This window comes from Nesoenas mayeri (genome assembly GCF_963082525.1).
Source record: "Nesoenas mayeri genome assembly, chromosome: 6".
Taxonomy (NCBI): Eukaryota; Metazoa; Chordata; class Aves; order Columbiformes; family Columbidae; genus Nesoenas; species Nesoenas mayeri.
Genome location: NC_137545.1, coordinates 13464560 through 13491972, shown reverse-complemented (window position 1 = coordinate 13491972; position 27413 = coordinate 13464560). Strand labels below are relative to the sequence as shown.

The 27413-nt window shown below is 41.0% G+C and overlaps 1 protein-coding gene across 7 annotated transcripts in view; it reads right to left on the bottom strand.

Annotated features, from left to right (window-relative positions):
* The window catches only part of KANSL1L (KAT8 regulatory NSL complex subunit 1 like), a 66462-nt gene extending 39599 nt beyond the window's left edge, over nucleotides 1-26863 (bottom strand). For 5 of the 7 annotated variants that reach the window (XM_080346570.1, XM_080346573.1, XM_080346569.1 and 2 more), the window contains exons 1-3: nucleotides 26788-26863; nucleotides 18904-20021; nucleotides 3464-3605 (exon numbers count right to left, since the gene is read on the bottom strand). In XM_080346570.1, the coding sequence (XP_080202696.1) occupies nucleotides 3464-3605; nucleotides 18904-19991 (1230 nt within the window). In that variant the 5' untranslated portion in view covers nucleotides 19992-20021; nucleotides 26788-26863. Of the gene's footprint in view, nucleotides 1-3463; nucleotides 3606-18903; nucleotides 20022-26699 lie in introns of all 7 variants that reach the window. The other 2 variants (XM_080346574.1, XM_080346571.1) reach the window with 2 other exon arrangements.
* Nucleotides 26864-27413: the final 550 nt, after the last annotated feature.

The window sequence follows — 27413 nt, the reverse complement described above, 5'->3', positions numbered from 1 at the left end:
TGTTATTTTTTAAGTAGCAGAGATGGACAGAATTAAAAATAGCCATTTACAATTTAATAATTGATTTAAGGTGAGCATTTTTAGAGTTCCATCATTACAGAGCTAACTATCCTAAATATTCTAGCAATCTCCTTGCTTTTCCAGACAATCTGCACAAATGTTGTATCAGGCGTGGTCTACTGTCCAGAATGTCACCTAAGAAGAGAAATGTCACTAACAGTGTTTCATAAACAGAACTAGGAAAATAATACCCCCATTGTGTTTTCCACATGACAGATTAGAAAAATAAAACTGTCAAAGACAATCCTAGGTAATATCTCACTTGGTTTGTTTTAATGACTTAAAATGTTAAACAAAATAATAAGCAAAAATAACTTCGTAACAGTCAAAACTGGCCCCTCAAATAGTCCCTTAATTTGTTATTATCTTGACCAAACCAAATATTCAGAAAAGGCTATCAAACCCCTGCAGGCTTCTTCCAAAGAGAAAGGGAAAATAATTTACTTGCATTTAAGCACTGACTGTTACCAAAATATCAAGGAGACATGGAAAGAATGGGACCATTCAATCACATTGCCTCAATTTTTTATTTCTAGTGAGAATATTTCCCTAAAAAGCAAGGGAACATTGTCATTATGTGAACAAAATGAACCCCTATACTATTTCTTGTAGCTAGACAGACTTCACCTAGTTTGTGGCTGCGGAAAATTAAGGATCCTGTAGTTTTACTCAGACCTTGACCCTTGCTCAGCAGCAACTTGCCCTAAAACACGCAAGCAAGTCTCTAAGAGACTTCAAAGAGGAGGAGAACACATGAAATTGTCCTGTTCTCATTGTGTTCCTAACTTATTCTCCTGTTTGACTTATAAATTCAAAGCTGAGAACGAAGATATTATTTAAAAACAAAGGTGCTTGAAAGCTTGCTTTAGTGCCCAAAAGGGGCACAGAGGTTCTAAATTTCCATCAAGTCAACACTAGATTTTCCACATTCGCCATCAGGTAGCAGCTCATCATCTGTGCTTTTCCATTTACAAGCAGATGGAAAGGCATCTAGAGAGTAGGACACCACAATCTGCAGACCAACAGCAGTTACAAAGTAGGCAGTACATTCAAGGAAATTCAAGTACAGACTTAATTCTTAGGTGCCACAACAGGAGAACAAGCTAGCTCAATAGCATTAGACTCTTTCAGAATCTTTAGATCTTTTTAGTAAAAGAATCATAGGTCACGACCACAAAGAGAGAGAGAGAGAAGAACAGCTCACAAAAGCCTAAAACAGAAATTCTGAAGTTGGAGGAATAGGAAGAGACACAGAAAAAGTGGTGAAAAGAGGGGACACTGCCCCTCCCAGCCCCCACTTCCACTGGTGTTTTATTTATTTAAGTTGCAGAAAATTGCTGACCAAGCACAGAAGGAGGAAAGTAGAAAAGGAGAAAATTGAAAGACTGTTTGGAAAGGAAGAGCTGGCATAAGCACAGAAGAAAATAGGAAAAATGAGGAAGTGGAAGACTAATACTGACTATAGAGGAATTATAAGTTAAATAGGTTGCAACCAGTAGGTTTTGGCAATGAACTCCCCCCTCCACCTTCCTTAAATTGAATTGTTTTGCAGATATAATTTTTTTTTTTTAATGGAAGGACTCTCAGAGATCCAGAGCTGCTATTTGTGTAGGCATAGAGATGGAGAAGACATCAAAGATTTATCAAATTATCTTATAGGAAAACTTATTTTTTGTCTTACTTCCACCCGTAACAACTGAGGGGTTTTTATTTGCTTGTTCGTTTTGGTGGGAAGACGTTTGTAGGTCCAGTTCAGAGAGAACCCAGAGTCCTTTCAGATTAACAAAATTGGCCAGGAAACCGCCCACAAGTCAACCATCTATATCCCTTCCTATTGCATTGTTGTGGTAGTGGAGTGGTGTTTTTCTTGAAATCGTTGTTCACTGGCTATGAATCACATTTTTTTCTGCTCAAAACACATGAAAAACACTCTGAAACAGTTAAACACAGCATACAAATTCTAATGATATTGTGTAACTACTTCTCAGCCACTAAATGAAAACAAAGAGCTCTTCTATCAGCCCATGTGTCCTGCTGTAGCTGCAGCATTGGTGTACTACGAACATGTATATAAAAAATCACAGCTGAAGAAAATATGTGTCTACCTTGGCTATGGGACACAATGGCAGAGTGAACACCACAGCTGGTAAAAGGGGCATGAAATTTGCAAAAAGGAATGTCATTAAAGATCTCCACCAGGAAGATGACCAGGCTCCAAGCCAACATGCCACCTAATGTGAAGAAAATGCATGACTAAAAGGATGTTTTTTTCCTCTCAGTTCTCTGCTCCTAATTTTTCTGTCTTCTGTAGCTCATGAGACCTGGGCCACTCTACAGACTGATAGCTTTTGGGTACAACAGTGTACATGTACCTGGTATGTAGGACAACACTGAAAATCTCCTTTCACTTCTATGGGCACAGAGGTAGAGCAGACCCTCAAACAAAGGCTCTGCAATTTTTTTTAAAGAAAAACCTGACTGAGGAAAAGTTGTGAGCAGAAGAGACAAAGTTGGATATGAAAAGAAAGGCTTGGATGGTGAAAAGAAAAGAGGGAGTAAATTTTCTTTATGTGATCAGAGGGAAATGCACTCTGGAGTGATTTCCCTCTCAAAACTCCCTCTAAGTCTCACAATCAGCCACATAAAGTTTAAAACACCTTCTGGCTCCTCTCCCTCTGTGCTTATCTGACCCTGGCATAGATCAGAGAACCTACACGAGGTTCATCAATGGAGGGTCAAGGAGCCCTTCTCTAAAACCCCTCACTATCACACTACCAGAATTATCACAGGATTTGGCTTCTTGCACATGAGGGAAACCCATTAAATTGATAGATAGATTATTAATGTTTTAGGAATGTGACTTTCCCCACTGTCTAGCCAGTTCGATTTACAAAAACTAGTACATGAGTTACACACATTGGAATTTTAGTAATAATTAATCCTTGACCTGTTCAAAGTGCTGTACAAACATTAACTAGCTATTCCTCAGAAGGCAGATGTGCTGTAAATAACAGAAAAGCCCACCCCAAAACCCCACAACACGAAAATTAATAACCAATCACCCCACCTGAAAACCAAATCTTGCCTCTTCTGCAAAGGTAAAAAATAGTGTGATAAATGCAGTACCTTGTGTTGGGCCCCTGTAAGTCACTAACCAAGTGACAAACTACCACAGATAGGAAGGTAAGAGTTCCCAACTCCCAGTCCTGTACTGGTGTCTCGAGGGTACAACATTTTTTTAGTTCCTGATGTCTTTCTCATGAACCTTTGCATGCAGGTCTGCACAGATACAAGAACTCAAGGGCAAAATAGCAACATCAACAAGAAGGAACAAAAGAAATATTACAAGAAACACCGTCAAAAGATTATTTGAAAAGCCCATTTATGAGCTTACAGACAATACCTTGGTGGCACGTATCTGCCTGTGAAGGTCAGTTAGTTGTTGGATTTTGTATTCTAGTTCTGAAATCTGGGCCTGAAGCCATGTCCAACGGCTGCCAATTCTAGCTCTGTCTGCAAGCCACTTCCATTCAGAAGTATAGCTGCTGTGAAGACAAAATGCTGGTTAGTCCAAAAATAAAGATAACCACATTTGCACAAGAACATTTTTGACAGCTGCTCTGCCTCATGTTGCAAGCCTCTCAGTTGCTTTCAGAAGATATCTGATTATACCCCTCCAGTTTCACATCAGCTTATTTCTATAACTACAGAACTTGCCCAGATCGGTACAATCAATGTTCACTGGCTATTCCCAGGCTGAGTTAGTTTTCTGTTCTGCACTATAACACCCAGAGCTGGAGTAACTACCGAACTATATCAGTTAATGCAGATTACAGATTTGTAAAGAATTCCAGTCACTCCATCAGCAAGAATCCAAATTCTTACACCACAGTTCCTCCCACAGGCTTCCACAAATACCATTTGCCAACAACTGGAATCTAATGAAACACTATCCAGCAATTACCAGCTAGATGTCAAGTCACTGCCCAAAACAACAACTAAGTAGTTTAGATGTCCTTTGTTCAAGCTATTTTGTAAATAAAGCTGTGTCAGAAAAGTAAAATTAGGTCACTCTTACTGTTATTTACAAATAGGTGTATCTTGTAACACAAAAGCTATGCCTCTCAGTACCTGACACTGTGATTAGCTTAACTTTATTATGCTAAACTCATCACTGGTATCAACAAACCTAACCTACATTAAATAACTGAATGACACAGCAGTACCTGTCAACAAGTAATCTTAATACCCAGTAACTTTAAGCAACAGAGACAACACATTGCAGTATTTTTGTATGCAACTTCCACTAGTATCCTACCATTAACTGTGTTTATTTCCCACTGAAGTTGTGAAGTAGCTTGCCACATGTAACACAGAAGAACTGTAAAAACAAAACAAATCTTCTTTGGGAAAATAAGTGCTTTTACTCAAGTTATTTGGATAACTGCTGGATCTAAATCTTGGATGATGCTATATGTCAGCTTTGCACAGGCGGAATACGTGATCCCCTGTTCCCCGGGCAATGAAGAGTACTGAAGTATCACAAATGATACAAGAAAAAGCAGATGCCAGTGAACTGGCCTAAGAACATCACTCAAGTGCAATCGTTTCACACAGATTTTTGTGCCAATTATCTCAACAATGAAAGAAAGGTAATACCTCACCCTGCAGAAGATGCTAGACATTACCTGTCATGAGTAGAGAATCACCAAATTTGAGGATTTTCAGGGCAAAGATTATAAAGCATAACATAACTCAAAATCTCAGAACTTCCAGTCTACTTTAGCTATTGTAACTGGTAAGAATAGACACAGTCTCCAGTACATTATCTGTAAAGTACATAATTTCCCTCTTTTAAAACATAAATTATCTCCCCACGTAATTTACAAGCAGCTTAAACTGTTTCCTACACAGACAAAACGAACATATGGAATTAGAAAGGAGATTGAAATATCCTGTTCTACATGCAAGCAAATAAAGTGGGTTACCATTAAAAAGAAATTCAAATAACTCTATAAATGTATGCCATAATAAATTGTTTACATTTTATATATTCCATTAGTGATTATGTTCTATGAAAAAAGGCATGTTAGGTCATCTTGTGAACATCCATTTTTCTGACAACCCCTTCTTATTTCTCTTTTTTTTCCCATCATCACCAGCACACAGTAAATCGCTCTGGTTACTTATGCTTTAACCAAGTCTTCTTGCCAAGAGCTCCTCTGGGATTGACAGCTTTTGCACTTTTGTGCTTCTGAAAGTCATAAAATACAGTTTGTGGGTAAAGGGGGGAATTTGAATTCCTAGTTGGCCCAAGTCAGAGTTCAATTAACTAAAGTATTCATGCAAGTGCAGTGGCTGGAATAGTTAGGATTTGTCTCAGGATCCTGGGATGGCAAAAAGCTAGTCCTAAGAAACAGCTGCTTCATGAGGCTGTAAAAAAATCCCTTAATAATTTCAACAAAAAAGTTAAATAGGAAATAAGAAGATAACCAAGAAAAACCCAACAGGAGTGTTGAGGTGCTTATTTCTATTCTCAAAAGACAAATGAAGAAACAAACAACAAAACCCCCAAACTAGGTCATTAGAAGCCCAAGTGAAAGAAAATAAATCATGGTGACAAAATTACCTCCTGAGCTAGATGCAACTGTTTGGGGAGAAAGGTGAGGTATCCTCAAACAGACCAAGGGGGAAGGGAAGCAAATGAGAGAAATAAGAAGTGCCGACACAGCTGGGAAACAAGAACTGGAATGGAAAGGGCTGTGCTGGTCTTATGTCACATATATGGTATGAAGTCACCATGGCAGTAAAGGAATCCACAATCAATACCAAACCGCAGCAGATAACAGAAGAGCAGTTAAACACTGTGACCTTAAGACAAGCAAATCATATTCTCTGTATATTACTGTATTACATGCAAAAGAAATAGAAATATCCTCTGCAAAGTTACATCACAAGGTATTTTTCAAAAATGTGTTTGCAGGCTTTTTCTTAAACTCTACTAAATCTTGGATTAATTGCGTTCACTGTTAAATATGTCACGTATATTTTTGCTTCACTCTAAAATACTACCCAAGTACTTCCTAAGGCTTTAAAGTGTACTGTATAATTAAACTAACTGCATTTAATTACACTGTAACAAAGATGTCCTCAGGCTCCTCTGTAAGGAAGAGTTTCCACCCAACTGAGCACAAACATCTCAAGCTCAGCCCAAAGGAAGCAATTTTAGCTTCTCCCTCCTGCCAGGCCAGGCTGCCTCGTGCCCAGCGCCTGGGCAGCTACACGGTGACATGGATTAGAGAGTTCCTCACGGTTAATTTTAACTTTGGAGGCAGGGTGAACTGAGCAAATTTAAGTCTAGATCCCTTTCCCAGTTTTGATGCCTTGCAGACAGACGCACTTTTGCGTTGCCACAAGGGAAGGGGCAGGGAGCTCAGGGCGAGGCAGTGAGTACCAGCTCACACTTATGCTCAATTCTGCTCCCATCTCTGTCACTCGTATTTGTCTGATCTTGCATTATTTATTTACCATCTTTGCCTGCAAGTCTATCCCTCTACAAACTATTTAGTAAACCTTGTAACTCCTCGGAGGAAGATAAATCGCTGTAAGCTGTCCTCACACTCCTAAAGTGACCTATTTGCATGCAAAGTAGTACAGGCACTCAAGTGACAAATTACAATCTACTATTACAATTAAGAAAAACAAAACCAAAAACCTGTGAATCTGTTCCTGGGATGTTAGACAGTACAGCGTAACATTCACTTAGTAAAAAAAGCTGTTTTAAGGTGGCACCAGTGAATTCATTGATTCTGCAAATCCAGAGGAAAAACAAACCAAACCAAACCAACCAACCATAAAGGGTTACAAAAATAACCAGGCATGTTGCTAAAGGAGGAAGTCAGAGCAGGTGCTAAAGTAGAAGCCCCTGCTCTGGTTCTCTGTTGGGAATGAGACATAAAGTAGTTTCTGTCTGTCCCACTTCCTGTGTGCTCCTTTTGCAAAGCGTCATTCCTGGGTTTCCATGCTTTCCACTCTAATGTCACACATCCTCCACAGGAACTTCAAATTTGCTCTTCTGCTGGCAGCTCAATACAAACCACTTTACGTTTGCAAAACTTTCTAATGTTCAGTACTGTAGGATGGTGAAATATTAAACTTACATGTAAAGTTACTGCTCTTGCAATGACTCTAAATCTGCAGCTGATCTGCTGCATACATCCAGGACTATTGGAATTGGAAGAGAACAGAGCAATCCTGACTTTGTATGAATAAAACACCTCATTTAAATTTCCCTACAAAAACATGCTGGAAATGTATTGGAGACAAAATTAGTTTCCACGTGAGATATTGGCTTGCATTTCCCCTGTTCTGGTTGAACTGCAGATCAATACTGCACAACCTGCAAGAGAACGAAGGATGGAAGGAAAGACAGAGGGAGGACAGACAAACAATCCACAAGGAGCACAGATGCCAATGCAGACAGTCAGAAGTATGATCAAAAATATAAGTAGGAAGCCGACATTCAGGCTGTACTGCGTCACAGGAAAGAATTTGCCTGGGGATGGCCAGTACCAGCAGATACAGTAGCAGCATTCCAGCAAAGCTACTTGCTTTTGCTGAGACTGAAGAGGCAAGTGAAGAGCACTAAATAATACATTATTACAGTCAGTGTTATTGCTTTAAATGAAAAAAGTTTTTAGCCATGATCTACAGACAGAGAATAGGAATGAAGCCCTCAGTACTCTCATTTTTCCCAAAAGAGAAAACAGAATTAAGAACAAACCATGCTTTTATGTAACCAAGCCAACATCAAAGAGCACAACAGGACTATAGAAAGTATTTTCTGCTACCAGTGCCTCCATTATGTTGTGGGTGAGATTTACATCTTCCCAATAGCTAAGATCAGTCCATCCCAAAAAACAAAACCAGGCAACCTGAGTGCAAAGGGCACTGGCAACCACGATAAAATTGCTGGGCTAGACACACACTGTTGTTTGGGTTTTGTGCCTAGGGTAGATTTATTTGTTTGTTTGTTTATGGGAGAGGAGATGGGGTGGAATTTAAACCTTTTAGGCATATTTAATTTTTATAAGCAGACCAAGCAAGAAGCCTGAAAAAACAGTTCATAAATAATGAAGGAAAAACACAGTGCTGTTTAAAATACACAAAAAACGAAGCTGGGATTGATAGTATATAGGAGGGTTGATTCAAATAGGTATGCTGAGCACAGGAAACAGTATTTTAGAGCATACAGCCCTGTGTCCAAGGGAAGATTCTCCACAAGTATCTTATATCCTGAAAATTAAAAGGAAACTGAGGCCTTCCAGCCTCCCAATTTCCAGTCAGAACAAGCAACAGCCCCTGCCACAACACGTCTGCAGGGACAGTGACAGGACACTTCCTACTCAACAGGGAAGGAGGATGTTTGCCACAGACCAACACTCCAAAATGCAGGTTTGCCAGCCCAAAACACAGTCTCCTTCCAAAAGGTTTATTTCAAAGAATACCAACAATTTCAAGTTACAACTATCTTAAACATGAACAAGCCAGGGAGCAAGGCACCCACATAGTGCAAGTAGGAAAAACTCCTCCAATTCAAAAATGATGCACTAAACATAAGAACAGCAGTTGTTCCTGACAGCCCCTTGCACTTACATTTCTGCTCAGTTTCCTAACATGGTATATTTTGCTCTTTCTGCCAGGCTTTGCCCCTTCAGTTTAATCCACATTGTTCTGGCATCCAGTTTTCAGATGATTTAGTCCTAAAGCGACCCTGTGATCCTGAACTCTACCATCGCTGCTGGTTCATCTCCTCCTCTCCCAGGGAACTTCTAGGGTATCAGAAGCCTGTTGCCAAACATGAGACAGTGAAGTATTTGGGAGAAAGAAGCAGCTCATAAACTACAGACTGAATATCCTCAGGATAAAGAGCTAATCACCTTCCTCGGTGGAAGTCACTGAAAACAATGGCAGAAGTTCATCATTTTGCTGAAGGACTCAATTCTGGAAATTAAAAAGCAAAATATCACAAAATTCTCCAGATCTTTAAATCTCATCCAGACATCAAATGACTCATTATTAAATTCAGAAGACTTGACACACTGGAAAAAAATCATACATTCCCCAATTCTCTTGGGAAGCTCACTGAGCTGTACAAAAATACAAACCAGTTCATATTCACCAAATGGCACTCTTATCACAAATGTTTAACAGCACACTAGGATGGTGGGGGTCCCCTGGAACCAGAGCTGCAAGCCTGCAAACTTCTTGAACTGCCCCTAATTTGACACCAGCATCACAGTCACTTTTCCTGGGACTACACATGGCAACACTCAAAAAGCAGCTGCCCTGAATACAAGCCTTTGCACACAAGCCGTTAAGGTGAGCAAAGGGCTGTCAACACGTTGGTGAAACTCAACATGTCCATTTTTCTTCTCTCTGCAAACAATGACAGTAAATAAGAGCTCACGTATGAAAACTAAGATATGGTATATAAAACATGGAAATTAGGTGAATTCAGATATACAGTGCATGTATTTTAGATATACATCTAGATTTTACTCATGAGAGAAAAATTCCCGCTCCCAACAAAAACTTCGAACACTTGTAACGGCTGAGCAAACATGTCCAACTATGAAATGACCTGTAAATGCTTTCTCAAGGACTGATTCTTCCAGCACACCTACTTAATATTTGTTTTGAGAATGAACTAACTTCTGATTGCTGTTGAAGTATTAATTTCCCTGGACCAGTTAGTTAACTGTTAAATCCATAATAGCAACGTAATTTAAAAAAAACAGCGAGTGCTGTTTTATGAACTCAGTCTCTTCTATGCATTCCAGAGCGCAAACAAGATTAAAACAAACTTTAATATCATCCTGCAGTATCATATCCAATCAACGCTGCACAACAGAACACTATTTACTCTGACAGTTCACAATGAGCCTTTGCTCAGATAATTCAGGAGCACTTGCTGCAGCCTGCCTGTGGAGAGCAATATGCTGCTGGTTTGTGACAACCCGCACACACACAAAAAATCAATTTAGGGAAGTTTTCTGGCACTCAAAATCTTCCTGCAGTCTCTGTGAGGATCTGCAATCAGGTCGTTCTTGTGGAGCGTACTGGGTTGCTATCATCTCTGGTGTTTTAACAGAAATTTTACCTGGCAGAGATTTTTCCTCTGGAATACTACACGGCTTCAGAGCAGATGGGTTGCAGTTCTCCTTATCATCTACAGACATCGGCAACTGCTTATCACAACAAATCCTGGCACCCACGCCTGATCCCACCACCTCTGACGTACTGCTGCCATTTCATACTTCCAGAATTGCATCCAATAACATACGTTGATACTACCACATAATACATATCTTATCTTCCCAAACCATAAAACTTTATCCAGTTGAACATTTCTGCTAAGCCACCAGGCCTAGGGAATTTATGCACTAACATCTGAAATTATCAACCATACATGTGATGTTCCCTTAAACTTCATGGTACAGAACTAGAGTGGAGAAAAAAAATTAAGTAGCAACAGAGCACGATTTTTACATCTTCCACAAATAAGTTTAGAAGGGACAGTGGGAAAGGGAGACAGGGAAAAATCAACATTCAGGAAAAAAGCCTGTAGAATATAACTGAAAATATAAAAAGAGTAAGCCTCTGCACTTAGATGCCCTAGTAAAGGAGAAATTTCATAAGCATTTCACACTGGAGCTCTATATGCTCCCTCATGTGAGAAATCACATCTTCCAAACTGATGAGACACCACAGCCAGCACTTGAGTGCAACAGAGTTCAGGCAAAGAATCACACTATTACTACAAGTTTTATGTTAGAAACTGAACGGTTCCACTTGCACTTCATTGTTAACTCCACTTAGAGCTCAACAAAAACTAAAAATTCAGCTTCCTAGAGCAGTGTTGTCTGTTATAGTGCTGAACCTTTCCAGTGGCTGGCTTCATAACCTAGTAGGAGCTTTTCATCTTCTATTCTGTTTACATAACTCTTTAGAGCTGTTAATGATAAAAGGCCAAATTGGTTGGTGGAGGTAGGGTCAGTTAAAATATTAACTGCCCAAGAAGTAAAAACCTGCAAAAGGTAAACCACCACTATTTCCTCTTTTAATAAAATAAAAAACACTGCAAAATGCATATCTGCTAATGCTTTTGTTAAAATATTATAAAATGAGGTTTTAAGATTCCATTGGCTCCTCCAGCACCCCAGCACGGAGCAGAGAAGCAGGTAGCACAAACATGCAAGAAATAAACTTCAGGAATACCAGGGCTGCCTGGAAACAAGCTTTTATTCTTGCCTTTGAAATGGCACAACATCAATAGACTAACACCAGGAACACAGGCCTAGAAATTCTCCGTATTACACAACTGCCCTTGAAAAATAAATCAAGGAAGTAGCACTACGTCTGGATTCCATCCTCAACATAAAATGAGACAGAGCTTACAATATATTCCTTTGAAGATACGTGCAAATGGAACATTATTACAGCATATAAGCAGTATATCAATGCTTTCAAGCCACTGAAATTAGTCCCCAAATTTTTACATATATTCTTTAAAGGAACAAGTGGGTATGGTATTCATGTAACATCTAACTCTTGCTTATAACTAATTTCATTCTAGCTGTATGCAGTATCAGATTTAAATGTAAAAATGGATAGGAAGATAGGAAGCATATTCTTTTCTGAGACTTGTTGGACAGACAACAGTTGATCCTGAACTTGCATGCCAGATGCACTGGAAATCATCATCAGGTTTTTGGTAGTGGAGGAGCCGCAGCCCTGCAGAACAGAGAAAAATGACCCAGGCAGAGACTGAGAGGAGACTCAGGAGGGACTGTGGCTGGTGAGGAGCCCACAGTGGAGCAACCAGGTGAGAAATGAGGAGTAGCTACAGCAAAGGCACCTCCACACATTGACCTCTAGCTCCTGCCGCCCCTTGCCTTACAGAAGGGAACGTGCCGCGCTGTACGGTGTGTGCAGTGCATGTGTGGGACACGGGTAACATGACAGCTGGGGGGACCCCACAGTGCTCCTCTGAGGGGGAGGAAAGTTGGGCAGAGCTGGGACAGGTCCCGCTTCAGGCCTTCAGACCTGGACCCAGCCCACCTGCAGGACCCAAAGGGAGCTGGGGACGGGCTGTGCTGAGTGTGAAAGGGGTGAGTTCCCAGCATCTTCCCTGGGGACACCCGCGTATGTCAGAGACTGAGTCCTTGGGGCCTCCCACAGGTGCTGGAAACACGCTGCGACTAAGTAATACATAGAGAGGAGTGACCAAACAGTACTTGGCTGTCTGCTTGGCAGGGCAAGAATGGAATTTCTTAGGAGGTTAAACCCTACAGTCTGCAGGGACAAGGGCTGGAGAGTGTGCTGAATGCAGGTTTGAAGAGTTGCAACCTTCCTGGTTGTAGGAGCTTGTGGTGGCATTTCACCAAGTGTTATTGGTGCCTGGTCCACTCCCATGGGCTGGGCAGAAGATTAGTTTATAATTCAAACATGGATGTTCAGGTTTACTTTTTTTTCAAATACCAGAATCGGTAATTAGAAGTTTGCTAACTGAAATTGAATTAAATTCCCCAAGAGAAAACTTCTTCTCACCCACAACAGCTAGGTGAAATATCTTGATGAAAATAATCTACAGCTATTTCAGTTTCAGTAAAAAAGAGCACAAGTCAATATATTTAAATCTGATACCTAAAGTTACATTCCTAACCCATATTTAGCAGTATGAATGAAACCCTGTTACAAGAAAGCATTCCTATTTTGGGAAGCCTTTATGCACACTTTTTATTTCATGTGAAAAGGAAAAGCATTTAAATGATTTCCTGTTTCAGGGGCCCACATACACTGACTTTCAAAGACACTGGATGTATCCCTTTGATGTAGATTCTCAGGAAATCAATGTTATCTGTAAAATGAAATAATGCTGCCCTCCTTCTACAAGATGTTATAACGACAGCCCATTGTTGTTTGCAAACAAATCTTTTTAATAAAACAAACACAATTCATGGCTTAGCAAAAGAAAAAAGCCATAAACCACTGATTAATCAGCAGCTGACATCAAGTACCAAACTCTTGTTGCCTACCATTTAGTTAAGCATGCAAGGTTATCATGTATACACGTCTGTTTATTAGATTTTCTATTCTACTATACTATGTTGACTGTGTATTCAGAAGAATAATGCCAAGTTTTTATTTAATATGCATTCAACACCTATCTAACTCAAAAGCTTTAACATTCCTGGCTCAGATATTCACTTACAGGTTACAACTTGTCAAACCTTCTCCCTTCCATTAAAACATTTCAGTCCACTTTCAGTAGCTGTAAAAATATTGATGTAATTACAGGTTAGAAATCGGGATCCTCAGTCACAAGAACATTACTCTGGTATTGTGAGAAAGAAATCTTGTTCAAAAGTAAATTATTATTGCTGTACATCAGATCTCTGAAGAAAAACCATAGATGCTTGTGGGACTCTAAGTTGTAAATCCATCTTACAGAAATCCAACCAAGTGAGGTTGAATATATCCTGAAATAATACTTGTATCCCTGGAGTGAAAACAGAAGGTAAGATAAAACTAGCTTTTCTTTCATTCCCTTGTAACGATTCTCCTCCCACAACCTAGTGACAGGAGCCAAGAATTAAGATAATAGAATTCATGAAAAAGCAATGTATAAAACATTTCAAAATCAGCATATTATCAGCACCTATGAATTTATACTTATTCAAAAGCTCTCATATTCTGTGCGAATGAGACATTTCCCAGACTTGTAAAGTAAAAAGGTCTTCAAAACTGGAAATGATTGGGTTTTCTTGCATAAGAAAAATGGAGAGCAGTATTTAGTCCTGGCAGACTCTCTTCCTCCTCTTCCTAAACCAGAATTCAGCTCTAGTATCAGCTATGAAGTGACATTACAGCTCAAAATGGAAAATTAGGATCTGACCTTGCAAAAACTAACAGCTTCTCCTTACAATGTGTTTCAAAGACATGCAATAAACCCCAGCCCTTAAACAGTGCCTTCTGTAGTGAGCCCTCAGAACTGCATTGATGTTGCTCAGTTAGCCATGAGAAAAATGCTAGGAATAATGGATAATAATCTAGAACAAACAGATTAGATATGGAGATCCTAGTCATAGTATTTCCTTCCTGTATTCTCTCCACTTTACTGTTCCCCTCCCCACCAAGTATCTGTGTTAAAAGCAGATTTCCCATCTTCTCTCTTTCCAAGTAGCAATCTAAGGGGAAAAACAAACAAACCAACCAACCAACCCACCCCACAAACAAAAAAAAAAACCAATGAAACAAACAGAAAAACCCCCAAACAAACAAACAAACACCCAAAAACCAGAACACCAACACAGAAGAGGAAAAAAAAAAAGAGAAAGATTTACTATCTCTGCACATTCATTGTAAGTTTCCAGGCACAATAAACCCCGTGGGCATGGAAAAATAAAACAGTGCTTCTTCGTCAGACTTGAGGTTGCTGGAGGATAATCAGTAAAACATGTCTTTCAAAAAAATCAGAGGAAAAGCATGAGAATATTTCAGAAGGAAAAAATCCCACCAAATGATGCAAAAGGACTGTATTCAGATGGGGGAAGGAAGATTGGAGAAACAGAGCACAGGTCCTTTCATGGTCAATAGAGCAACTTATTTTGCAGAAAAATCTATTCTAAGTACCTTTTCTCTCTAATCAATTAGATACCTGCATTACAGTTGGAGTGTGCAGCTGTGCCTTCAAAAAATCCCAGTGATGTATCTTTTAATTCTGGAAGATCATTCACGTAGCACATGTAGAAGAAAAACTCTGTACCCTGTCACTTTAAAGGTTTCTCAAATAATCACCTCAGCATCAGACTTCTCTGTGGTACAGTGTAAACAACTAGAACTTCTAACCACACGAGGAACACACACTAAATACAGAAATAAGGATGTAGAGTTGGATAATACATACAACAAAGAGCTTTCAGAGCAAAGCTATGTTGTTGAAAAAACTTTGAGCCCACATCCTCCCCCAAGTCACCTTGTTTGAAATTGGTGGCCAATTCTATGAATAATCTTCCATCTTCATGAACCACAAAGAAGATCAACAAGTTCCAAGAAAACTCAGCTTGTGAAATGCTGTCTATGTTGCATCTGAAGTGGTTGATGTTTGTTATGAACTCCTAAAGGAATTATTTACGTTCAGCTTTGTGATGTACTCCTCAGGGCCTCCATCCACTTTGGTTCCTAACGCCTCACACAGAACAAGTGACCAGCACCTAAAATCTGCCTTTAAGAAACGGAGTAAATTCTACCACAGCCCCCGTGTAGTGTCTCAGGGCATTTCCTCCATCTGAAGGCAGGAACTGAACTAGAATACACTGCAAATTACTTATGGAAATTCAGTGCTTTGCCTGAGAAACCTTTTGTGAAAACTGTGACAGGTTAAAGACATTCATGAGTTGACACTAGCAGCAAAATGACAGAACTCCTGAAAGGAGGCAATTGTTTTTTCATATTTCTCTTTACCAAATACTCAAAGGACCAAATGTGTTTTCATTAAGCTCTTGAAATGGGAAGAGGCTTTCCAACTGCTAGAGAAACTAAGGAAGTTCAATAAATACTGTGAATTGTCAACTAGAAGAGAATTGTGTTCACCAGCTAACCAAGGATCTTTCTTGTGTTGAGGACAGCACCTATGTAACGCATAAGAGATGAACAATGGTCCAAATATCTTATAACAGCTATTTGCAACTAAACAACAGAGGTATTGAAATAGATACATAAAGACACTCTTACTTGAGACACAAAGCATTGAGATACAGCTCAGAAGAGCTTATGTCAACACTTGTAAAACAAAACTCTTTTCAGGATAATGAGAATGAACAGGTTCAAAATGCTAAAAATAGCTCCAGGTTTTTTCCTACCAGGAAGAACTGGAGCTGGAATCAATCTCTCCCTCCTGATGGGAAACAGACCGTTCTCAGGCAAACACAATAACTGCTTGATCTTCCCCTCTTGTACATTGGATTGACACCTCCTGCCCCTCCAAAAAGCATAAAAAGCACTGCAGTCATGACAACGACCAGTCACCAGCATTATACCCTCAAGTTAAATGCACTCAGTATACTGGGGTACAGGCAAAACCAAAACATTTTTCCAATTCATCACTACATTAGTAGAACCTTATAACATCTACAGTTCGGTATTATGAAGAATATCACAGATGAAGTGTCTTTCCAGGTCAGTGAAAGTCTTCACTGTGAAAAATGAGTCCCAGGTGAGGAAACGAGCATTCTCTCACCCACATGATAACACTATTTCTGGAAAGCACTAAGAGACAATTCCCTTGGAGAGAAAGGCATTTCAAAGAATGTGAATGCACTTAGCAGAAATAAAAATGGGTGTTAACTTTGTTTCTTTCATCCAGGTGAAAAACAATCCAAAGAGCCTTAAAATGTTAAAGCTCAGGAAACAGCAAATTTCAGCAACTTGGACTGGTGAACAACTGATTTACCTTTGCTATGTAGAATAAAAAGTGCAGTCTTTTAGCCACAATGACAAGGCTTGGGAAAGTTGAAAAAAATTAAGAAAACCCTATGAAGGTGTAGATAACAATAAATTCAAATAAGAGACAGCCTGCCCTCACAGCAGTGTTAATTCAAGCATTGCCTCAGCCTATGCACACAGACAAGGTGTTTCTGCTTAAACCAGGCAGTACTTGAACTCTGAGCGCAGTTCCAGCACCAGGGATTCCTGCACTGCCAAATGCAGCAAGGCCTCAGCAGAGCCCATTGCCACCTCGTCCCCCTGCTGCTCAATTGCTGTTCTGCATGAAGAACATAACAAAGGGGAGGAAAAAAAACAGAAAAAAAGCATTGTGCTGAGTCAGATTATAGATGATCTACCCAGTCTCCTGCCTCTTAGCTGTAGCCGAGATAAGAGCCTCACAAGGGGGCAGGCATGGAGGGAGCAGCGCTTTTCAAAAACGCTCCCTTGGCTGCCAACAACAGCAGCTTGGGGATTTCCTGAGCCCAAGGTGCTGCCTTTCTGCTTCATAATCCTCTGTGAATTTTCTCCCTCAGTGTAACAGAGCACACTGAGTAAGCCTTAAGTGGAAAGATAACTTCAGCAATTGAAAAGCCACAAGAAGCAGGTAAAGGACTGGCAGGCAGAGTTAGAAACTCGACTGTCCCTGGCAAGAACAAAAAAGAAAACCCTCGCACAGAACTTCAGGCCAATTTTTACATTATGCACTACCCTTCAGGAATCAAGAGTTTCTCATCACCTTTTCAGTTCATGTAATCACAAGATAAGAATCCCAGAGGCAGAACTAGTACTCAGAAGTTCAAACGTATCAGCTAGGAGAAGAATGTGGGTTCTCCTAGACTGGGAGAGCCAAAAATACTGTTTTTTCATTAAAATATTTCAAAAGGAGAATAATTTTTTTCAAATTCAAATATCTAAGATGATCGTAACTTAGCTGGCAAGTCATTATGCTTTAGTCAGACTTTAGTACAGTATTTATCATTCTGAAAATACATAAAAAGAAAACTAATTTTTACTATGCACTTCTCCTTCTCTCTGTTTTCCAGGCCTACAGAGTTTAGCCCAACACAGCAGTGATTTGATAAAACTATGCTATGCTGAAGCTTCCCTAACTGAGGCTATAAACACATAATGGGATATCTTTTTTCCAATTTAAGATGAAGCTTCTTGGATTTCTTCTGAACATTATGCTTCTCAAGAAACAGAACAAGACATTATGTTTTTAAGTATTTATTTTTGCTCAAACACTAGTGCCACTCTTAATGTTTCTAGACACTCTCTAAGAGCAAAGTATAAGAGATCATGAAACACAAAACCAGTCCTGACTTCGAGCAGTGGAAATGTAGGTAGCACAAAGCTCCTACCAAGCTGTGAAGCTCTATTCTGTCTGTCACTGTCCCGACTATCACATCTTAACAGACATTAAGACATACCCTATTCTCTCCAGTTATAGAATGGGGAAAGCAGCTGTCCTTTCACCACTTTCTAAAATTGCTTGACCACAGAGATGCTGTTAATAGTGTAGCAAGCTAGGGAAAAGCATTTTTTTTTAAAATAAAAGGCTGTACCACCACTGGGAAACAATTTTACCATCTTATTCTCTTACCCACCTCCAATTTTCAAGGCTACAATAATTTGTACTGACAGGGTCCCTGTCAATTCCATACAGTATTAGTTAATTATACTAATTTCACTCTGGTTCTTCTTGAAAAATATACCATCAACACCACTGCTAGCTTCCTTCACAGTAGCAGAACAACTTCAGTAATTAAATTAACATTTTTAAAATTGTACTTCAAGGAACCAATTTTTTTCAATACACAACCCCCACATACTAGATGGCTTGACACCTGCATCAGGTGGTCAATTTTACTTTTTATCACATTGTAGTGGATTTCAAGATCCTAATGTTGACTAATTCTTAATAACTCCAGAATAAAATTAAAACTATTTTCATAACAACCAAAAATATCATTTACAGCACTATCACTATTTGATTGACAGCACCTTCCCAGTAAGGAATAATTAGCGGTACTCGTGTAATGCAAACTGATAGAGTGCTGTACAAAATCTAGCTCTCTATTAGTAAAGTAACTGCTCCGTAGACGCTGTAATTGGGGGAAGTCCATGCTTTCTGTCTGGCCTCTACCCCTGGCTCACACAGGCAGCCCTGCTGATTTCAGGACTATCTACTGAGTGAGGTTACTCACACAAGAATCTGCAGGTCTAGACCCTTCCATCCATCTTGATTTATAAGCATGAAGCACATGAGTCTAGCAGGAATTTAACACTTACGCTTCCACAGCTGTTCTTACAGTCTGTTCCTCACCATCTTCATCTGAGCTGCTACAAGTGGCATCGGAGTCCAGATCCTGCTCCACGCGAGACAGCAGCCCTCCAGTAGAAAGTGCAAACCCCCGGATTTCACCTGGTGCAACGCTAACTCCGTTCTGTACGTCCGTGCTCGAACTAGTCTCCAAAGTAGTTGTGTTGTTTTCTGCCCAACCTTCAGTGCACCTGAGGGATCTACTGCTGGAAAATCTGGTTGGCTCATGGAAAACCTTCATTCTTTGTAGCTGATGTTTCACAAAGCACTTTAGCTGCTGATCACAGTGTTTGATAACATGCTTTGCCAGGAGCATTTGTAAACGTTTCTGAGTTCTTTTGGCGCGACTGATTTCCATTTGTTGCTTAGTGACACACTGGAGTAAGCGACCATACACCTCCTCCGGGGTGCAGCTCAAAATCCCTTCTGAAGGCCTGTGAAGAATTTGGTGTAATAAATCCCCTTTTATTGTTTCAGCGCAGACTTCCAGAGCTCTGCCCAAAAACCCATTCTTCTTGTACCATTTACCATTTAAAAGCTCCATTTCTTCTGCATTAGTGGATTCAGTTACATTTGAATCCGAAAGTCTCTGTGTTTCTGTCAAATTCGGAGATGTGGTCTCTGAAAACATTCCCCCTTTGACCTGTTCCTCGGGTTCCGAATGACTAATCAAACCAAATGATGTGTCAGCACCATTAGGTAATGAATTTCTCATCTTGGAGCAGTCGGGCTCTCCCACTTTTGTTTGCTTACCGGTTCTGTTGCTAAACGCAGAATTTCTACTCATTAACAAGACAGACTGATAGTGCTTGGAGGATGGCGGAGAACCGAAATGGTGCACGCTGAGGATATCATTCCTGAGGTTGGGCTCAGCAGTGGGGAACCCCAGGACTGAGCAAGTAATCTGTGCGATGGAGTCCTCTTTTATCTTCTCTTCCACTGCTCTGGAATTTTCCATGCACAAAGCTGTATCAGACTCCATAGCTCTAGAGGACAAAGAAGGCGACAAGTGGATACCATGACCTTTTGTTGCTGCCTCTCTGAGGGCTGGTGTCATTATAGCTATGGTAGGTAGTTTACAGCAAACCTGAAAATAACATGGGCCATGTAAATTTTCTCATTTTCATAACACAGTACAAATGCAACAACTCTGTCAGACATTTCATTCTTTCGACATTAGTCAAAGATTAAATAAAAATGACATTATTTAAAGAAAAATGATAGACTATTCTTCCTCCCAAGTCAAACAAGAACACTCTGGTTTTTATTTATTTCAGTCAGAGGTTGTTCCATGTGCAATGAAAGCCTTTACCTCTCAGGGGAGTAAGTGTTCATACCTCATTGCATTTCTGATCCTATCAGTCTGAGAAATAAGACTCCCAAAGTTCAACAATGTCATCTAACCCAGCCCAAACTGAAAAACATGACCATAAGCCATGTGACCTGGAAGGATGCATTTTAAAAGATTCGTGCAAGTGTATCTGTACGTATATACAAACACACAGAGATGCACATCTACACATTTCCACCCCCAAACTCTGGCTATATTTTATTTTCATCTGCTCTGGAGATAAGTTACTTTTTGAATCGCATTTGGTTTTCGTTCAAGTATTTTTTTTGTAATACTTAAATGAGTCAACATCAACAGTATCACAGAAATGGGAGCGATGCAGCTACCTATTACAAGTTCAGCAAAGCAGAACAGCTACCACATGATGAAACACTCTGAAATAAACTCAGAGGGACTACTGGGAGAAATACATTTAATGTACCTCTATATAAAGCAAGCATTTGATTAGTTATTATATATTCTCACAAATACACTTCAGAAATCAATCATGAAAGCTAATGCTTTAAAAATAGAGAACTGTTAAGTTGTAAATGTTTCCTAAAAAAATCTTTCCTGTGCCTTTGTATCCAATTCTTTATTCATCAAGCACTGTCTGCATAATACAAACACAATATTCTTTGATAACAATTTGAATAAAGACAGTTTTCCTTTACAAGCTCTTTTGCCTGTGGCTTGCCGTAGCTTACACAAAGAGTTCCCAAACTTTGGGATTAAAAGACCAGGGTCAACCTTCACCATATCAGACTGTATCTATTCCATAGCCTACAGAGCAGCAGTCACTGGCTTGCACTGTACTTTTAGTTTTGTTTAGATGGTTAGGCAAACCTGAAGAAAGATTTAATTAAACATGACATGCAGAAGCCTGAAAATTCTCTGTTAAGAAGTTAGAAACAAAACCAGAAACAATAAGAGAGCAGTAAAAAAGTGAGTGTAGCACAGTAATTCCACAATAAATTCTCTGTGTAACTGGTATACTACTTGAGCAACATTTCCACTGCCCTCCTTTTAATGTCTTCAGTTACTTTGATCTCCACAGCAACTGCTTAGCTCAGCAATTTTCAATGCACAGATCCCATAAGGGGTCAATGATTCCGAGAATGCCATGTATGGATCTTAAGAAAAGCAAACTCCCTGTCTGAAGCCTTAGCTTGTTTGTAACTACAGGTTTTATGCTGAACGTGCAAACTTTAAAGGGAGATGTGGAATCCTAAGGAGCTGAGAAGTACCAGTCTGGATACTTTCTCCTTAACTCTCAAAACAAGAAGAAAAACATAAAGAGCCACATACTGCCTTAACATTCTCCATATGCTTTATTCACATTTCATTGCTCCACATATACTTCAACTATAAGGTTTTCATCTCTGTACATCACCTATCCAGCATCACAGGGACCAGGTTCGGTGGTCCCAATGCTGACAATACTACTAAAAATCATCATTAATGAGACTATGAAAATCCCCAGAATTTCAGCCTTTATCAATGAGCCAATAACTTCAGACGATAGAGGAATTCAGAACACAGTCTGGTGTGGTGGATGGCCATTAGGCAAGAGCCTCACTACAGGGAAATGCACTAATGAGAGCTGGAGCCCCACATTTTAAAGGCTCTGGTAACTTTGTAATGCTCTCAGTATCTGTCTGATTCCTGGCCTTCCACTCCTGTAGGAACTAGCAGGCACAACAATTTTTAAATCGAAAGGAGTGTGGCTTCAGACACCTATGCTTCCCCTTCCTCAGCATGTGTCAAGTAACTGTAGTAAGTCAAAACAATTTATCACGGCTAAAACGTAAGGGGGACAGAACTGAAGCCACGCTTTCTCTGCAGGGTTACTATGAGCTCAAGGGAGTATTCGATCTGCCTCTGGGAACTCCAAGAATGCTGTCAGCCCAATATCTACATACACCAAGCAATCAGTTTATAGCTTTTCCAACTCAACCATACACCTTCCGTAGCCCAAGTAGTTGAATAGGAACAGATTGCTACTCCTGAGAGCCAGGAAATATCCACACGCAGCAGAGCTGCTGCTCAAGTAAAGAGAAGTTTGGAGATGTTTATCTCTTATGGATAGGAAGATGGAGGCGATCCAAAAAACTGGCCGCACAAAATTTTCAGAGAGCTGTGTTTTAACTTGATTATATTCCCTCAAATACTACATATCCTTCTAGTACAGTTTCAGATTTCCTAAATGGCAATTAATACCATTAGCAAATTATTTTAAGAGTTTTTTTTGAGTTTAGAGGACTTTCCTCCCCATCTTTCAGGGGAAAGAGGGGAAGAAATCAAAGTACCCTCAAACTGAAGCACAAACATTTAGCTAAAGAGCACCAACAAACCACTAATTAGGAGTTCCTGACAAAAGATACAAAACAGCTAAAAAAAAAAAAAATCTAAAATACTTCGTAAGAGTGAAATCGCTCAATTAACTTCTTATTCAGCAACTTGCAAACTTTACACAATGTTTCTGCCCTGAAGACAGTCATGTGAGACACTTCAGGTGTGTCCCTCTCATTTCAATGACATCAAAAAGACTTTATATAAGCTGGTACTGTCCCAGTCTAGAGTTCATGGCATTTCTCCAAAGAGTTCACACAAACACACAAAAAGTCATTGGCATAAGAGCAAAACAAATTATCAGCTGCAAAAAAATTGAAAACAAATTTTAGTACAAGTATTTGGCTCGACAAGAACAGGACAATTTTCATTTTTATATATTTTATTTCATTTTGGCAGAAAGCAGCAAAAACAATTTCACTCCACCCTCACTGGAAGTGAGATCCCAGAGCCAAACCTATTATCTTCTGGGGAAAAAGAATAAGTGCAGAGGGAGGGAAGACAAGTACTGCAAGTACTGTATTCAGGAAGAGTCTGTATTTTCTTTCTGGGAAAAGTTTTTTTGTCAAAGGTAAACCATTTCAAGGATTTTTTCCATTGTGTACTACTTGAGGTTTCAAAACCAGAACAGCCGAAATGCTACTAAACTGGCAAACAGTTTGCTTTTCATCTGCTGAATACGCACTCCACTTGAATGGCTAAAAAGTATTGTAAAAAGAAAAGCTGACGTAAAATAAGTACTGGGGCGGGGAAGAAACAAGTACCAGACACGCACAGCAACTGATGTTTAAAGTGACTTTATGCTTATCCTCCCCTAATGCCTTAATTACCCAGGAGGATATAAGCGGGAACAGCCGTTTGCAGCAGCCCCAGCGCTCCCCAGACCCACACCCTGCTCCCCACTCCCACCCCAGCTTCAGGTCCCTGATCCCCAGTGCCTTTTCCACCACCCCTCTCCCCGGCTACCTCTGCTTATTGCTCAGTCCTTACTCCACATTTCCATGTTACACCCTTCTCTGTCAGGCTCACCTCAACAGAATTTGTGTAAATCCTTAAACTAGTGTCATGTTGGTAATTAGCAGCACCCTATTAAAAACCCAATCACCAACCTGTCTGGATGCAGAGTGGCATTCCCTTCCCAGCTTTTGTTTCTACTCCTTTCACTTTTTGAGTCTTTCCCCCTCCTTGCATAACACTATGACTTGTTACACAACAACGAAGACAATGTTTTGGGGGATTTTTGATTGGAGGGAGGATTGTTTTGTCTTCTAGTGTTTGTTTGGTTTTGTTTGTTTGTGATCTTTTCATTTTCAATGACAATAAAACTCCATTTGCATGAGGGTTTGTAAGGTTCCTGTGTACCAGTCTTCTCTCCTTGTAAATTGAGTTGTCATTGTTGTTCCTCATCCCAAACACCAAAACTTTCTTGTTAATTATGAGATTCCTGGAGATCAGGAGAAGCTTCTACATTTACTATTTTTTTTTCTTTCAAATTCAGGGGCCTACAAATAACATTTCAAATTAATACAGCTGTTTCCACTTTATTCATAGATTAACAGCGTTTCAGATAAGCAAACTTCCAATGTTTATTCCTTGTCTAGAAGGCATTTCAAAAGCAAGGCAAAGTCACTGGCAGCAGACAGCATGTGGTGAAACATCCAAAATTAAGCTCAGCAAGAACATTCAAAAATACTGTATTTTGCACTGATAGCAGCTGCTTTAAGGCCTCTTAGAGAAAACCTGCAGAAGAGACGGCAGCTACATGAGCAAGCTTGATCTGCCTACACCACCACTGACAAAACCTGGTTTCCTACGGCTTTGTGTTGTTTGCTCCGTAATCCCGAGCTCCTCCTGGGCAGCCTTCCTGATAATCACTGGCCAAAAATAAAGCGGTGCTCTGGCAGACGGGCACTGCGGCGGCACTGCCAGGACCCAGAGCCACCACCGAGCTGAGCTGACTTGGGCTGGTTCTCCCAGCCCTGCCTGGTGGGAAACATCCACCGGGGTATACCTTACCTACCTCTCCCAATTTTCACCACACTTACTTAATCATTTCTAAGAACAGAAAGAAAAGCTCAACAGCATAATCTGCCTTTTTTTTTTTCGTAGTATAGTTTCCAGCTATGACCACAAAAGAGATATTGGTCCCACTGGGTATGTCCTGGTTAGGAGTATGAAGGAAAAAGGAAATAAGTCCATATTTAAACACACCTGAGACTATCCCTTAAGAAAAGAAAAAAAAAAAAAGTCAGTAGGGAGCTTTTGTTTTCAGTTCAAAAGCAGCCCAGTTACTCATGATGAGCATTTAAGCATTTTAGTATTTTGTTCTATTAATAGATTGGAAAAAAACCCAAACAGGATTATGTGGGGAGTCTCAGCTTGCAGCAGCATTCATTGTGCAGGCAGTACCATACAGATAAAACTGTAAAGTCCAGTGTTTTGCACTCCCCAGAAGATATAAGCACAATTCCTCCTCTTTGGGAAAAACAAAACAAAACAGAACAACTCCACACAAAACAAACAAACAAAAACCACAACAAAACACTAACACATACACACACCTCTAAAAAGGATCTCTCTCTGAACAGTAAGAGAACTCAATTTAAGGCAGACCACCCAGTTTTAATCATTAAAAAAACATCAAAAAGGACATACTTAAAGTGGAACTCATTAGAATTCATTTATTATAAAATCCATGACTTATTAAAATCTCTGAATAGGGTTGTTTTTCTCCTTGTTCATAACTGCTTCTGAATAGAGAATCATATATTATTTCCAACTTTATTACCATACCATCAACTAATTCCTGTTCAATCTATATCACATATTTGTAATGTAACATTTGAAGTCATTTTTAACACAGGCCTATATTAAACACTTTTTGTGGGACATGACAGGTGTCTCTGTAAGGAGGCTGTACATCTGCCTCTAATATTTACATTTGTAATACTCTTAGATCCATTGAAAGGTCTATATCAACACTTCAGTCTTTGAACAGAGGGCCATAAAATGTGGTCTTAAAGAAAACCCATTCACCTCTTAGATACTAATTAAGATGACCGGAATTTAAACTCCCCAAAACACGTACACAATTTCACAATGTCAAATCAGGAAGGAGACCCTAAGGCATGCAGACCAGCTTTCTGAGCTGGTACACCTATTAGCATTATAGCCATGTTTTACCCTGTTTGATTTTTAATATTTCCTTTTCATTAAATTGAGCAGAAAAAGGAAATACTTAGCCTTTGACAAAAGGCACACTTCTGTCATTTGGATTTTCATTTTTTTCTTAAATTGGTTACTTTCCTTTTCATTGCTGATGAGTACCGAGTACTTCAGTCACTGCTACTTTTTATTTTGGGAAACGCTTCAACATTTTGCAAACAGGGGGCTGATGCACACAGTCCCTTAAAAGACTCACTTGAGACCACACAAAAAAATCTCAGGGAAGGCTGAGGGACGCACCTGGACCTCAGCTGCTGGCCAGAGCTTGGCTATCTAAAGTATTCGGTTTTACTGAGTTAGTGCTGTGTAGTCTGGGAAGCCAGCTTGGTCAGGCAAAGGAATCTGTGGCAATCTTGTTCAGTCTGATTACCAGAGGGAAGTTTAAACCCAGGAATTAATTTAAAAAAATAAATCACACATGAAAATGTAGGTTAAAGCTTTCCACTCATCTACTGATGCAAACATTAAAAAAAAAAAGGTAGTGCAACCCTGGGAAGCAGCCTGCGCCCGCAGACCGGCCAGCACCCCCGGGCACGGCGGGGCAAGGCCAGCCCAGAGCGCCGCGCCCAGCAGGCCGGGCCGGGCGGGCAGAAAGCGGTGCTCACAGCGCGGCGGGGGGAGGACAGGAGATCCCCTGCGAGCTACGCGGGACCGGCGGAGGCGGCCACAGCGCGGCCCTGCCCGCCGGCTCCGCCGCCTCAGCGCCGCGGGCCCCGCCCCGCGCGCCGACCGTTACCCCCCCGCCCAGCCCCCACCTCAGTCTCCTCCTCGCGCATGCGCGCCAGCGCTCGGCGGCGCTCCCGCCGCTCCCGCCACGGGAACCAACCGCCGCCCGGCCCCGGTTTCTCCCCACCTCACCTCGCACCGCGCCTCAGCGCGGCGCTCCCCGCTGGCACGCAGCGGCGGCCTGGCCGCCCGCGCCTGCCCCGCCAAGCCCCGCGCTTGCCTTCGCCCGCCGGCTTCTCCACAGCGGCGCTGCCGCCTCCGACCCGCGCGGCGCCCGGCGCGACTCCCACTGCCGCTGTTGAACAGTCCGCGCCCAGCTAAAGCGCAGCGCGGCGGGCGGGGCGGGGCCTCCCCGCGCACAGGGGCGGGGGCCGCGCCGCTCAGGGGAGGAGCGTGGCCAATCCGGCGCGCCCGGGGGCGGGGCTCGGCGCGGGGGCGGCCGCCCGCCATTGGCGGGGCGCCTGACGCGGGGACGGCGCTCCGGCCGCGCGCGCGCGCCTCCGCGGGGCGCGGCGGGAGGGGGAACGGCGGCGCGCGGAGCGTCGTCCCCTTTCCCGGCCGGGGCAGCGAGGGGAGGCGACCGTCGAACTCCCACCACCAATAAACATGCCTTAAAATTTTGTTAAAAATTTTTTTAAGCGTTTTTATTAGGGATAATAACTTGGAAATATGTGAAAATAGTCACCGGCAGCACCTTCCTTTCCTCAAACCTCCCCCTCAAAGCCCTGAGGTGAACACGGGCACAGAGGAACTGTCCCAGCTCTCCCTCAGGCTTTGAAGTAACGCAGACAACCGTGAGATTGCATAGAAATGCTTTATTATATTTATTTGAACAAAGTAAGCAAA